Below are 13595 nucleotides of genomic sequence, written 5' to 3' on the forward strand. Positions count from 1 at the left end.
GGGAAAATGATGGAGGATCCAGGGAAACAGGCGTTGGCTGAGCCAGGAGCTCACGTGTAAGTGAACAAATAGTTTGATACCTACAAATACTGTACGGGTAGTAGAGGACAGTCCGGGATTGGTATTAACTAGCTATGTGCTGTACTGTGTCCAAGTACTAATAGTACTAATCAAGAACATATACTCCGTACTGAGCAAGAGCTGAAGTACCAGCAGGGACGCGTGCTTGTGCTGCAGCACCGAAGTAGTACGAAATAAAGGCCAAAATTCCAACTGCTCTGACAGGCAATTTCATGAACTGGTTACTTACTGTACGAAGTAGTACAGTGAACGGAGTGCCTAATAATATTACAGCACGGTACGGAGTACCCAGAGTAACAGTAATATAATACGGAGTACGGAGTACTAAGTAGGTATGAATATGCCTAAGTACATGCACAAGTCGGTGTACTCCACACACTACAGTACTGTAGATACCAAGGCCTACCACCCACATGCACGAAGTACTTGCGGAGTGCTTCGTACATGTACTGTACTGTACTGTACAGTAAGCACTGTAATTAAGTACAGTACAAAACTAAGAACATGCCTGTACATCTACAGTACATGTACATGCTACTTGTACTGTACTTGTACAGAATTGGAATTCACATCTTTATCGCCAGTCAAGTAGCTTCCCAGCGTCATTGGTAAGGAGAGTGACTTCTGCCAGATAATACTTTGCCCCGCTCAAATCCTCAAGTGCTGACTACACATTCATTGTAGCTTGCAGCTCGTTGAGAGTTGCATCATACTTACTCTCCAACATCCTGATTCATCCACCACAAACCTCAGCACTCCCGGCCGATCAAAAGCAATCGACCATGGATGGGCTCGAAGAGTTCGAAAAGTCTCTAGCGGCAGAAAAGGCCGAGAGGGAGAGGGCAGAACGAGACGGCGACGAGCGGCGAAAACATCACAAGCACCGTCATGGCCACCGACATGACGACAGTCGATCCCACCACCACCACCACAGACACGAACACAGACACGAACACAAAGGCAGAGATGAAGAAAGGAATCGTAAGCACAGAGTTGACGAGGACAGTGGTCACCGGCACAAACGAAGCCGTCATTCGCGCGACGACACCGAAGGCGACCGCCATCAACAGTCGGGACGCTCCCGAACCGACTACGACGCTCGATCCAAGCCTGAGGAGAATGCGGGCCGAGACGATCGAAGCGAAGCGCCTCAGCATCTCGAACGCGACGCCTGGATGACGGCGCCCTCAGCACTCGAGGTCGAACACGTCCACCGACCCGCTCGCGACACAACACCCCCGCCCAAGGAAGCGCCCAAGCGGATGATCCACTCACGCGAGCTCAATTCCGGCCATCTGCAGGCGCTCAACGATGGCCAATCCCTTCCTGACGCCGTGCTCGATGCTGATGCCGACGCCGTGCCGGCCGAGCGCAGCGTCGACTACCTCTTCGGCGACGAGGGCTCCTCTTGGCGCATGACGAAGCTCAAGGCCGTCTACACCGCGGCCGAAGAGTCGGGGAGGTCGGTCGATGCCGTCGCTCTCGAGCGGTTCGGAAGCCTCCAAGACTTTGACGACGCTCGCGAGGAGAAGAATGAGCTGGAGAGGAGGAAGCTGTACGGCCATGGCTACAGGGAACGAGAGAAGCCTACGGGCGACCTCTACCGCGAACGGCGGCGAACCAAGGAACCGACCCCCGAGCCGGAGCAGGGAACCGTCCTGCCGGCGGCGAGAGCCCCCATGGACCCGACCGCCCTCAACAGGCTCCGCGCCCAGATGATGAAGGCGAAGCTCCGGAAAGCGCCCAACGCAGCCCAGCTGGAGCAGGAGTACAACGAGGCGGCCGCCGCCGCTGCGGCGCACCCGACGCCCCAGGCCGTCGTCCTCGGCGTCATGGACAACCGCCAGCTCGCGGGCACCCGTGCGGAGGTCAAGGCGGTGACGACGCAGCGCGGCCGCGGTCGGGGCGCGGTCGAGGAGAACGCAGACATGTCGATCGACGACATGGTGCGCGAGGAGCGCCGGACCAAGGGCCAGGCCGGCGGCGAGGGCATGCGTCTCGCCGAACGCATCGCCAAGGACGCCAAGTACGACGATAACCTCGAGTACATGGACGAAAACGCCGAGAAGCTCGCTCGACGCGTCCATAAGAGCGAGGCTAACCTCAAGAACATGGCCGTCAACGAGTTCCAGCGGCTCAACCGCGTCCTCGACAGCTGCCCGCTGTGCCACCACGAGGACACGGGACGGCCTCCGCTGGCGCCCGTCGTCTCCCTCGGCACCCGCGTCTTCCTCACGCTCGCAACCGAGCCGGAGCTCGGCGAGGGCGGCGCCGTCATCGTACCGCTCGCCCACAGGCGCAACCTCCTCGAGTGCGACGACGACGAGTGGGAGGAGGTGCGGAACTTCATGAAGTGCCTCACCCGCATGTATCACGAGCAGGGTCGCGATGTCCTCTTCTACGAAAATGCCGCGGCGCCGCGCCGTCACCTCCACGCCGCCATGGTCGCCGTCCCGATCCCGTACGAGGAGGGCGCCACCGCGCCGGCCTTCTTCCGCGAAGCCTTTCTCTCATCCGACGAAGAGTGGTCGCAGCACAAAAAGGTCATCGACACGGCCGCCCGCGCCCGCGACGGCCTCGGTCGCATGGCCTTCCGCCGCAGCATCGCCAAGGAGATGCCCTACTTTCACGTCTGGTTCTCCCTCGACGGCGGGCTCGGTCACGTCGTCGAGAACGCCGATCGGTGGCCCCGCGGCGACCTGTTCGCCCGCGAGGTCGTCGCCTCCATCGTCGGTGCCGAGCCGCATCTCGCCAAGAAACAGGGCCGCTGGTCACGGGCCGACCCCCGGCTGGAGCCTTGGAAGAAGTCATGGCGCAAGTTTGACTGGACCCGCGCCCTGACGTCCGAGTGAGCGAGTGCGGTTGTGCCACGTCGCAACCTGGCACTCGGCGCTCGCCTGCGTCGGGTACGCGGTGCCTGCGCGCAAGGGGGGCCATGAGTGATGTCATGACCTGCCCGGGGTGACCAAGGCAATATGTCTGCATGGATGATGGGTACGTTGCATGAATCAAGTCTATACACTCGGGCGCACAGTCCAGCATGTTGTCGTCCTATGCGTAGAAATTCATACAAAAGCTGGCGCGCGAGCGGCGGCAAAATCAACGTCGTATCCGATCCGTCCTCCATCCGCCACGCTCGCCCCCGCGGTGACGGAACGGAGAAACGCGGCATGCGGTCCGCGCTGGGTGCTGGTATCGAACAGACAAGACGGCGGGTGTCCAGGGGTATCATCATGACCCGTTCTCCCGGTCGGCTCCTCACCTTCCGACGAGCGTCCCTCGGCGTGTCCGCGCCTTTTCCTGCCTCTTGTCGGCGCCCGTGGCGCGCATCCAGTCCTCCCACTCCTTGCTCATCTCCGTCAGGACGGATCCCATGACGGCGGCGCTCGCCATGAGGCCGTGGCCCTCACCCTCGAGCAGTCGCACCTCGCACCTCCGCATCGTCTTGGCCAGCCACTTGACGTTATCGACCGGCACGCGCGAGTCGCGGCTGCCGTGGTGGATGACGACGGGGCGGGTGATGTCGACGTAGCGGAAGCCGATGGTGTGCCGGCGCTCGAGGCAGACGAGCAGGTCGACGGCCGGGTTGGCTCCCGTCGTGGCGAGCTCCCAGATGGCGTGGGTGAGGCGGGTGTCGTATGTCTTTTGCCGCTCCCTATCGACGGTGCCGTCGGCGCGGGTGGCGAAGTCGGCCGAGGAGCCAGTGACGGGACGGGGCGGCGACATGCGGTCCAGGGTCTCGGTCGGGCTCGGCGACGCGACGGTCCCGTCCTCGTTCGGCACCGTCCCGGCCTTTTCCTTGTCGGGCACGGGCGTCAGGTTGCGGCCCGGCGCGGGGGCGTCCTTGGCCTGCAGGGTCCTCCGCTTGCCGCGGCGGGGGTTCTTGGGCAGCGAGCTCGTGATGGAGCTGCTTGTCGCCGTCATGAAGCTCGAGTTGGCGGCCTTGAGGAAGGGCGTGGGCAGCGCGCGGAGGATCTTCTGCGAGGTCGGGATGGCGTTCGTCGGCGGCGACGTCGCCGACGTTCCGAAAACGTTCATCTGGGACGGCGGTATCCAGGGGGCGAGGAGGTGAATCCGGCCGCGGATGTGCTGGGGCATGCGCAGAGCCGTCGCGAGCGCGTATATGGCACCGGCCGAGTGGGCGAGGAGCGAAAACTTGGTGATGCCGAGCGCCTGGCAGATGGCGTAGACGTCGTCTGTCGCGCGTTAGCCGGCCTTGCTTTCGCCTTTGTCGGAGCGCTGCTTGCTTACCTGGCCAGCTGAGAGGGGTGGCGGTGCCGTCCGAGTACGGCTCGCTGTCGCCGACGCCGGGCCGGTCCGGGGTGATGAGCCGGAGGCGCAGCGTCACGGCGAGCTCGTCGTAGAAGGCGGTGACGTATCTCGTGAGGCCCATGCCGACGCAGCAGAAGACGGCGGATCCGTTGGGGTCGCCGACCTCGGAGAAGGAGATGACGCGGCCGGTCTGGGGGTGTTGAATCTTCTGGGAGAGGCTCGGCGAGCAGAGGTAGGACTCGACGGCGTCGTCAACCGAGTCGGCCGAGGCAGGTCGTTCGTGGCCGGACGGCGTCAGGGGTGTCAGGCCGCCAGCGGAGAGGCGCTTCAGGCGGGAGCTGCTCCGCTTCATCTTGAGAGCCTCCTTCGGAACCGGGCTCAGACGGCTGCTGCTCGGGTCCTCACGTCGGCGACCGCTCGAGACGGACGGGTACGGAGCGCCGTCGTCATCGCATCCGTCCCTCCCGACGGCACGACGATCACACCGTCGCTCCCCGGGGCTCTTTGGCGGCGGCGGCGTCGCACACTCGTCGGGACCGAGCAGAAAGGAGCGGACGCCAAGGTCGAGATCGAGGTCGGAGGAGGCGTGGCGCGTTCTGACAGCCCGATCGTCGACGACGGGAAGGGTCGCATCGGCATCCCGCTTCGTCCGTCGGGTGCCGTCCCGTCTGCGGTGCGAGGTCCTCTTCTGCCTCAGGCTCGAGTCACGGTCGGGAATCGGGCTCGGGCTGCCCACGTTGGGCTCCTCCGCGATGGACCTCTCGGCGAGGCAGGCGTCTCCGACAGGCGTGGCGGGGACGTTGACGCTGCGCATGCTGCTCGAGGCCGAGAGGCGCTCCCCAGAGGCGGCACAGGCGAGGCCTCTTCCGGCGCCGTTGACCCTCCTCGCGCAGGTCTCGAAGGGGCGACAAGCTCCTCGGTCGTCGTCGTCGGGGTGTTCCATGGAGACGTTACCGACGGCCCGACCGTCGTCATTCTCGGAGGAGATGGGGGAGGCCGAGCACGAAGGTCCGCTGGCACCGCTGGCGATGATGAAAGAGCGCAGGCCGGCGGTGGCGCCGTCGCGGCTCGAGCCCAGACGGGGAGATCTCTTGACGGCCGTCAGGAGCGAGGCGGCGGCGGGATGCTTGGTTGTGCGGACGACGGGGGCGCTGGCTGCGAGCTCGTCGAGGCAGACGGGGTCGAGCGGATCATGGTGGTCGAGGGCAGGCCGGTTGTAGGCGCCGTAGTCGACGCCGAAGCTGCCGCAGGAGGAGGTGGCCGAGCGGACGACGTCTGGGGAGGCGGGGAGGGAGGCGGCGGCGGGGCCGTCGAGGTGAGAGATGCCGCTCAGGGAGGTGATGAGGCTCGATATGAGCTCGGGGCCGGCGGATGCGGGCTGCAGCCTGGGTCGGCGGCGGGCGCCCTCGCGAGGGTGCTGGGGGTGATGGTGGTGCTGGTGGTGCTGGTGGTGCTGGTGGTGCTGGTGGTGCTGGTGGTGCTGGTGGCGATGATGGTGCGAGCGCTGGTGATGCTGGTGATGCTGGCCGTGGCGGTGACGCGGGGGAAAAGGGGGCGTGGCGTCGGCCTCCATGCTGTCTTGTCTTGGCCGCAGTGCCTGCCCGGCCACCAAGTCGGTCTCGGTCAAGCGACCAGGTCTCGCGGCGGCGGCGGCGGCGGGTCAGAGGACACAGTCCCCCTCGGCAGCGATTCGGTTCGGTCGGCGGCCCGAGAGTCGTGGCGGCATGGACAGATGGGGAATCGATGGGGACCGACGGGGGGAGGGGGGGTTCGATGAGGATGACGAGTGGACGGATCGACAGATCGATGAGCAAGCGTGCCCGTCCGTGCCGCACGTCGAACGAAGGCTCGCCGGCTGCTGAAGTAAAAACAGGAAGAAAATCTTGATCTGGTTTTGCCTCTGCCTAGGCCTCTGCCTCTGCCCTCTGTCTATGTCTCTGCTTCTGCTTCGGCGTCGTCGTCGGCTTCCGGTTCTGCTGGTGTTTCTGCTACTTCTGCTGCCGCTTCTGCATCCACCCCAGCTTCAGGTCGTGCGCGTGCGTGGCGGCTCAGGCCCAGAAGCTGCGCCGTCGTCTCTGCGTCGTCGATGGCCAAGGTGGCATGCTGCTCGCCGCCAGCTGGGAGGTGTAGCAGGGTGGAGGCACGAGCGTGCAAGATTGGATCTGTGCAGAAGGATATTATTTGGGACAGGAAGCGTGGCGCCACGAGGTGTGGCACCGGAACGGAAATAAGGGCGGCAGCGAAGGGGTCTTGGGCAGAGGCGGCGGCGGCAGGGGAGCTCGTTGGCGACCCTGACCCCTGCTCGGGCGACTGGTGAGGCACAGCTGAAGCTCGCTCGCCCAGTGCCGTGCCGGATCGAAACATGGTCGATGCTCGTACGACAAAAAGAACGAGTGCGAGGACGGCTAGGCATGCGCACCCATCCACCTACCTAATCCGTGCCTAGCACCCGGTACTGGACAAGATTGGCACGTCTCGCAACGATTTGGAACGATGCCCAACCGGTTCACGGCCAGCGCTGCCGTGGCAGAGTGGACAGGGCGATGCTGGGGGCTGGGTGCGCCAGGGTAGTGCCCAGCGCTACCGGTAGGCCGTCCCTCACAGGCGACCCGAGTTTGCACCTCGAGGTACCTAGGGAAGGCTGCCGGCGACCACCTGCACTAGCGCTGGCAAGTACTTACGGACAGCACTAGCCTTAGTACATATGCAGGTACTGCATGGAGCGCTGCTAGCGCTGGGTAGCCAAGAACCTTGGTGGTATAATTAGCAGCTACGGAGTACTGTAGTGTGGACCAAATTAGGTGCCAGGTAAGTACTCTCTCCGTACCCAAGGTGAGATGCATCACTGACATATACTTACAGATGCGTCCTACCATCGACGCAGCTTCGTGGTCGAGTCGAGTCGCAAAAGAAAGGCGTGCATGGAAACATTCCGACATTATTCTGTGGAAACTCCGTCCACCCTGGTTGGTACCTGCATGTACTCGCACGCTGCAGGTGGTACAAGTACTTGTGCAGATGCGCAATGCACACTCGCAGTGCTTGTACAATCCGGAGTACGGAATAAGTACAGTACATGTGCAAGTCCCCCCCAACAACTACCTATGCAAGTAACTGCTGCGGACCATTTGTGCTGCGGTACGGAACGTTGCAAGTATTACAGGGCGGACGCATGATGCGACCTTGCCACCGTTCGGGCGCCGAACTGCCGGCAGCGAACGATAGATCCAGGCGCCATGTGGATACCCTCGACCGATATTCCCTCTGCCGCAGTGCCGTTCCGGAGCGCTCCGAGTGCTCTCGCCGTGCGGCTGGCTTCCGTGCCTCTGCGGCGACCTTGACCTTGCCGTCGCCGAGGTGTAGGTATGGGGGGCTCGCGGCGCGCACAGCGCCTGTGCAGCAAACACCGAAAGCCGGGTCGGGACGAGACGCCATGGCTAGCGGTAGGTAGGTACCTGTAACTTGGGAGCACCGCCGTAACATTGAGAGGTTGGTTGGTAATACCCAACTCCCAGGCCTAGCGGTGCGGCTAGCGATGCTCCCTCATCAGCTCGGCCAGGTACGTCAGCTCCAGCCTCATCGGTGCATGCACCTGCGCACTTGCTTCTTGCGCCTGCGCAAATCGGTGATTCGAGGTACGGCACGCCGGCGTGTCTTGCATGGGCATCTAGCCTTTCCATCGTCAGAGTCGAGACCGAATGATTTGAGTCAACAAATGCGTCGCCGCCCTTGAGACAGCCACGTGGCGCGTCGGCAGCATCCAGCCGTGCGTGCCAAGAATAACCACAGCACGACGGTACGGCAGGATGGCGCCAGCAGCGCCGTGCTGGAAGTGTGCTGTATTACTGTAATTATTATTGCTTGTAGGTGTACAGTGTGCTGCTCCCGCAACGTGTACCAACAGATCCATATACAGCACGACGAAGGGTGGTTGCTGGCCGCTCAGTGCTGCACAGTGTCCTTGCTCCTTGCACCTCAGCTGCCGCGCCGTAGGTAATACTCTTTCCAGGCGCGGGTGATGGCAGCCTGGGTTACACGTACAAGCATACGGACACTTACAAGTGCATGCACTACGCCGTCGTCACGCTCTCGTCACGCGACGGAAGGACTCCTAACACCAGACGTGCTCTGCAGAGTATTACTTGTACTTGCTGTCCCGTGCCCTTGCATGTACACGTACGGTACGGAATACCCCCTCCGCGCATGCGGTGTAATGACATATGCACGCTTATTACCTGTAGGGGGAGCCGCCTGCGACGCCGACGCGTCCATGTGGTTGGTATTTGTCGACCAATCCATGTTCGGACCCTGCATTTCGCGTACTTTCTGAGCAAGACGTACGCGTCACCGTACTGACTTGGCCGTGCCGTCCATCTACTTGGGTGAACACTGAGGAATGACGAAGAGCGATGGACGCCTTGGGGGTGTCTAGGTGCCGCATGCACAGAGTGTATTCGAAGCTATGTACCTACTAGGTACTTAGGGTTAGTACCTACTAGACCTAGTAGTATTAGTACCTACTAACCTACCTACCCAGTACCTAGGTACCTAGTCCGTAGTACTGTACTCCGCTGTACATTACTAGGTAGTGTAGTGAGGTGCCTGGCAAGCAGTTGGGACAGCGGCATCCGTTCACTCTACAGTACAGGTGCAACGCTGTGCGGAGCGGGGAGTAAGGAGAACAAGGCAAGCATTCATCCCCACTGAACAACGCTGTTGGCACTGGACCTAATGCCTGGTTTTGCGTGTCTTTACACTGTAATACTCCCAACGTCTACAGCACGTAATTACTGTGCTGTAATTACTATACAGATGAGTCCGGCACCTTGCACCAACTTACCGAAGTTTAGTAGTAGGTACCAGTTCACTGACACCTGGCTGAATTATCCTACTGATACGGAGTGCTGCCAGTATATTTGTGCTTGTCGCTGTACTACGGAGTACCTACAGGTACGTAATTACTCAACGTACTGAATCGTGCTACGGCTATTACCAGTACACTGACACTGCACTGAAATCGTCCTGCTACAGTGCTTGCAGCCCGACCGCCGGTGCACGTACGCCTTGTTACCGCATCGTCCTGATGCAGGCACCAGTACTTGCACGACGTCCTGCACGGAATCGTCCCACTCACTACGGAGTACTACCATCTCACTTACAAGTACTTGTGCTCTGTAAACATCGCTGAATCGTCCTAGGGATCCCTGCTGGGAACGGCTGCAAAGTCGTTTGCTTGCCAACGGCGACAGGCATGCATGCGCAGGCAGGAGATCGAGACAACGGAGCAAAGCAGTTCAAGCACAATGAGGCTCGTTCCTGTCACGATGCTGCCCATGCCGTCAGCCGCCGTCTTGTCCGCCCCTTTGTTCTTGGCTAACAGTCTGGCCAGCGACATAGCCAAACACAGCTTCTGGCCACTGTCGTCGTCGACAACATCAGTCATCCATCCATTCCATCCGCCCTTGGATCGAATTCTCTCCCGTCGCAGTTCCTCTCTCTCTCTCTCTCTCGCGTCTCTCTCGATTCATCGTGCTCTTGGCTCTCCCGCCATCGGACGGACACTCGACCTGCAGCCTAGCGAATGATGTCATCCGACGACAGAGGCACGTGTAATGCAGATGCCAGTAATTACGACTACTAGCCAGGTGCCCGGGAACAAGTACAGATTCATGCAATTACCAGAAATTACTACCATTAGGTAGATGTCCAGTACCGAGTGTAAAGGTGCTCGCACCATGGGTCGTCCCAGCTACATCGTCGTCAAAGGTGCTCCCCCACGATGGATTTACTCCTCATCGTTCCCCTCCTCGGCCACCACCTCGCCCCTCCCGCCTCGCAGTTCACCTCCTCCCTCAACCGGCGCTTCCTCCGACTCGTCTGGGCCGCCCTCGTCCGTGTCCAGGGCCTTCGCCCTCTGCGGCCGGCTCTGGTATCCCGTAGCAAGGCTCCACGTCGTCGGCGGTGTCGAGGGGCGACGGCCGAGGAGGCGACGGAATGAGCTGCTGTCCATGCGGCCGGCATGGAATCAACACCCTGGCCCGGTCGCCTGCAACGCTTATTATTCATCGAGTTGCTGCCGGTGCGAGCGAGCAACGCGGCGAGCGGCTACCTGCAACTGCCGTGACTTCCTTCGCCGACATCTCGGGGGCTGGCATCGCCTGCTATCTCGTACGAGGCGGGCCCTCGCTCAGGATGTACGAGGCAAGAATAAATACGTCGACGGCGGCACGCATGCATGGCTGCGCTACCAGCTCATCTTCCGCCGCAACCAGGCGACCGTCTCGAGCCCGCTCTGGATGCGCATGCCGATGCGCGCGTCGAGCGTGTAGGACTCCCACGCCTTGGCCTTGTTGAGCTGGGCCTCGCACTCGTCGAGCTTGCCCCGGCGGTAGGCGGCCACGTCCTCGGCCGCGAGGTCGGCGGGCGGGTGGCAGCAGGCCACCCACTCGATGACGCCAAGCTCGTACGTCGCCGTCGGCAGCACGTAGTCGTCCTTGTTCGCGCCCTTGAAGATGGCGCTGGGCCGGTCAGCGAGCCCGAGACGCGCGGCGGCAGGGAGGAGACACTAAATGGTGCGGCGCGAGGGGGGGCTGGATTGGTGGTGAACGTACCGGTCGTGGATCATGACGTGCTCCTCAATCACCCGGCGCGCCTCGTCGAGCTTCCCTTGGGCTCGCAGCATGCCCGACATGCTGACGGCCCAAACGGCCACCTCGACGCCGTCGCGGCGGATGCGCTCGTCGAGGACGTCGGCCGGCGCCGTGCAGCGCGTCCAGGCGAGGTTCTTTACCCCGCGAGCGAGGTCGTCGTCGCCCATCCGCTTCGGCCCGTTCCACATGTAGCACATCTCGAGCGCCGGGCTCGCGCCGATGGCGTCGGCGAGGTCGACCCCCCACGCCTTGGCCTGGCCCTCCCACTTGACCACCTTCCGCTGGACAAAGGTCTCGATGGGCAGCTGGCGGGCCATGAGCCGCTTCTTGCCGGCCACCTGGGGCCCCTTGCGCAGCGACGCCTCGGCCTCGGCCTTGCGGCGGCGCGCGCCCTCTTCGTCGCCGGCGGCGACGGCGTCGCGGTAGAGCTCGAGCGAGGCGCAGCCGGCCATGTAGTGGTACATGGCCGGGCTCCAGTCGTTGACCTCGAGGCAGAGCAGGAAGGTGTCGCGCATGAGGACCCAGTCCTGGATCATGGCGGCGTCGGTGGCGAGCTCGAAGTCGTTGAGGGCTGTCACCTGCTTCATCCGCGACTCGGGCCCCGTCGAGAGGAGCTGGACGGCCTCGGCGAGCTTGCGGTTGTTGGCCAGCAGCCGTGCCTCCTCGACGCGCCAGAGACGCGAGTCGGGGTACCGCGTGCGCAGCTCGGCCAGCAGCCGGTTGCACTTCTCCAGCGGTGCGCCGACGGCCTCGGCGTCGTCGTCGTAGTCGCCCGCGTCGGGCGCGATGTCGACGGCGCCCAGGAGGCCGTTGTAGTAGCCGAGCAGGACCATGCCGGCCAGCGCGCCGTTGACGTTGTCGTGCGAGGCCGATTTCCAGAGCATCTTGACGCCGCGCGCACGATCGCCCCGGAAGCCGACGACGGCGAGGATGCGCGAGAAGGCGGGCGGTATGAGGCTGAGGATGAGGAGGATGATGCCGAAGCACATGTTCGCGCCCGAGTGGATGAAGATGTCAACGGCATCGACGACCCGCAGCTCCTCGTCCGTCACCTTGGATTGCGGAGCCGCGAGGGGGGCTTTCGTCTCGTCAGCGTCGGCCGCTGCCGTCGTCGACGTCTTCCCGGCTTCGGCACCCTCACCCTCGACGGCGTCGGCAGCCTCCACCGCGCTGCCGCTGGTGCCGCCGCCGTCACCACCGTTGCCATCCTCGGCACGTGCCGCGAGCATCTTCGTCTCGGTGGCGATGATGCCGTCGAGGATGATGAAGGCCTTGCGTAGCTTGAGGAAGCTTCGCATCGCCTCGACGAGGCTCTCGTGCAGGACGCCGACGACGGCGCCCATGAGCTGCGCCTCGGCACGCACGAGCTCGTACTCGGTCCCGGCCGGGTACAGCTTGCTGCCGGGCCGCTGCTGCGCGCGCTTAAAGTCGTTCCAGGCGCGCGTCTCGCAATCGGCCAGTCGCGACGACGCCTCGGCCATGACCTGCTTCTCGAAGCCGAGGATGGAGCGCATGAAGAATGTGACGGACTCGCCGAGGCTGTGGAAGGAGGAGTCGCCGCGCTGCAGGGCCTCGAAGGCTCCGTCGAGGTCGTCGTTCATCACAAGGCTCGTCCACTGCAGTGCCTCCTCGAGGCTCGCGCGCTCCTTGGCGGCAGCCGTCTCCGCATCACCGTTGGTTTTTTCGGCATCGCCGCTCCTGAACCAAGGCATCGCGTCGGCAGTCCGGTGGTCGATTCGTCAATTCGGTCTCGGGGGAGAGGACGAGGCGGAGGGCCTGGCGGAGGCTGGGTCTGAGAGGCGAGGAGAGCAGGGCAGAGCAGGGCAGGGCAGAGCAGGGCAGGGCAGGGCAGGGCAATGCAGTCAATCTCTTCCTTCGGTTCAGGCGTCGGCAGGGAGATGGACAACGTGCCAGGGAGATGGAGACTTGCCCCCGTGCCGTGGCAGAGCGTGGGACGGATTTGTGACGGGTCCGGTCGGATAAGACAAATCCTGACCGAATGACACGAGTGAGCAATGGAAAGGTCGAGTACTAATAGCCACGCGAGATCGACAAGACCGTATGAGTGAGCTTGGAGAAGTCGCCGCAAGTGGAGCAGAGGTCGGTCCCGACTCTGTTGGGCGTGCCGGATCGCCGGGGCCGATGAATGGCTATGTCAAATGCGGAAGACCAGAACCGACGCGCTACTTGCAGTAATAACTCTCGTGCCGTTCCTGTAAGTCGCAGATGCCCAACCCTCCCCGGTACGCCATGGGAGAGCCGTCGACGAGGAGGACGCTTGGAATGGAAGCTGCTCGTTTCGGCCGAACGAGACAGCCCCTGGTGTAAACCCCATTCGCCATCAATTCGGGGCGTTCGTCGCGGCCGGATCGCTCGCTGCATCAGTGGCTCCCAGCATTCGACGTAGGCCATGCGTCGATACTGTTGTTTACGACGAACCGGTTCTGCTCGCCGTCGACAACTTGTGTGAAAGGGGGGGGAAGCTACCAGAGGACAAGAAATTCTCGCTTCGTTGCTGCTGACCAATGAAGAGCATCTTGAATTCAAACAAGGATTAACAGTATTAATAATACTTGCCATCTTCTTGCGTCC

The 13595-nt window shown here is 62.4% G+C and overlaps 5 protein-coding genes across 5 annotated transcripts; 1 reads left to right on the top strand and 4 right to left on the bottom strand.

The window, feature by feature from the left end:
- Nucleotides 1-863: 863 nt before the first annotated feature.
- Nucleotides 864-2933, top strand: DCS_06380 (uncharacterized protein; the record flags this gene model as incomplete). The annotated part of the gene is made up of 1 exon (XM_040803670.1): nucleotides 864-2933. The coding sequence occupies one exon, from the start codon at nucleotides 864-866 to the stop codon at nucleotides 2931-2933; it is 2070 nt and encodes a 689-aa protein (XP_040653774.1).
- Nucleotides 2934-3339: 406 nt separating this feature from the next.
- Nucleotides 3340-5926, bottom strand: DCS_06381 (uncharacterized protein; the record flags this gene model as incomplete). Its single annotated transcript, XM_040803671.1, has 2 exons — nucleotides 3340-4277; nucleotides 4333-5926. 2 exons carry the CDS (start codon nucleotides 5924-5926, stop codon nucleotides 3340-3342), a joined length of 2532 nt encoding a protein of 843 aa, XP_040653775.1.
- A 356-nt stretch (nucleotides 5927-6282) lies between these two features.
- DCS_06382 (uncharacterized protein) lies at nucleotides 6283-6717 on the bottom strand (the record flags this gene model as incomplete). The annotated part of the gene is made up of 1 exon (XM_040803672.1): nucleotides 6283-6717. One exon carries the CDS (start codon nucleotides 6715-6717, stop codon nucleotides 6283-6285), a length of 435 nt encoding a protein of 144 aa, XP_040653776.1.
- A 738-nt stretch (nucleotides 6718-7455) lies between these two features.
- Nucleotides 7456-7788, bottom strand: DCS_06383 (uncharacterized protein; the record flags this gene model as incomplete). The annotated part of the gene is made up of 1 exon (XM_040803673.1): nucleotides 7456-7788. The coding sequence occupies one exon, from the start codon at nucleotides 7786-7788 to the stop codon at nucleotides 7456-7458; it is 333 nt and encodes a 110-aa protein (XP_040653777.1).
- Nucleotides 7789-10138: 2350 nt separating this feature from the next.
- Nucleotides 10139-12715, bottom strand: DCS_06384 (uncharacterized protein; the record flags this gene model as incomplete). Its single annotated transcript, XM_040803674.1, has 3 exons — nucleotides 10139-10355; nucleotides 10602-10871; nucleotides 10965-12715. The coding sequence occupies 3 exons, from the start codon at nucleotides 12713-12715 to the stop codon at nucleotides 10139-10141; spliced, it is 2238 nt and encodes a 745-aa protein (XP_040653778.1).
- Nucleotides 12716-13595: the final 880 nt, after the last annotated feature.

This window comes from Drechmeria coniospora, chromosome 03, assembly GCF_001625195.1.
Source record: "Drechmeria coniospora strain ARSEF 6962 chromosome 03, whole genome shotgun sequence".
Taxonomy (NCBI): Eukaryota; Fungi; Ascomycota; class Sordariomycetes; order Hypocreales; family Ophiocordycipitaceae; genus Drechmeria; species Drechmeria coniospora.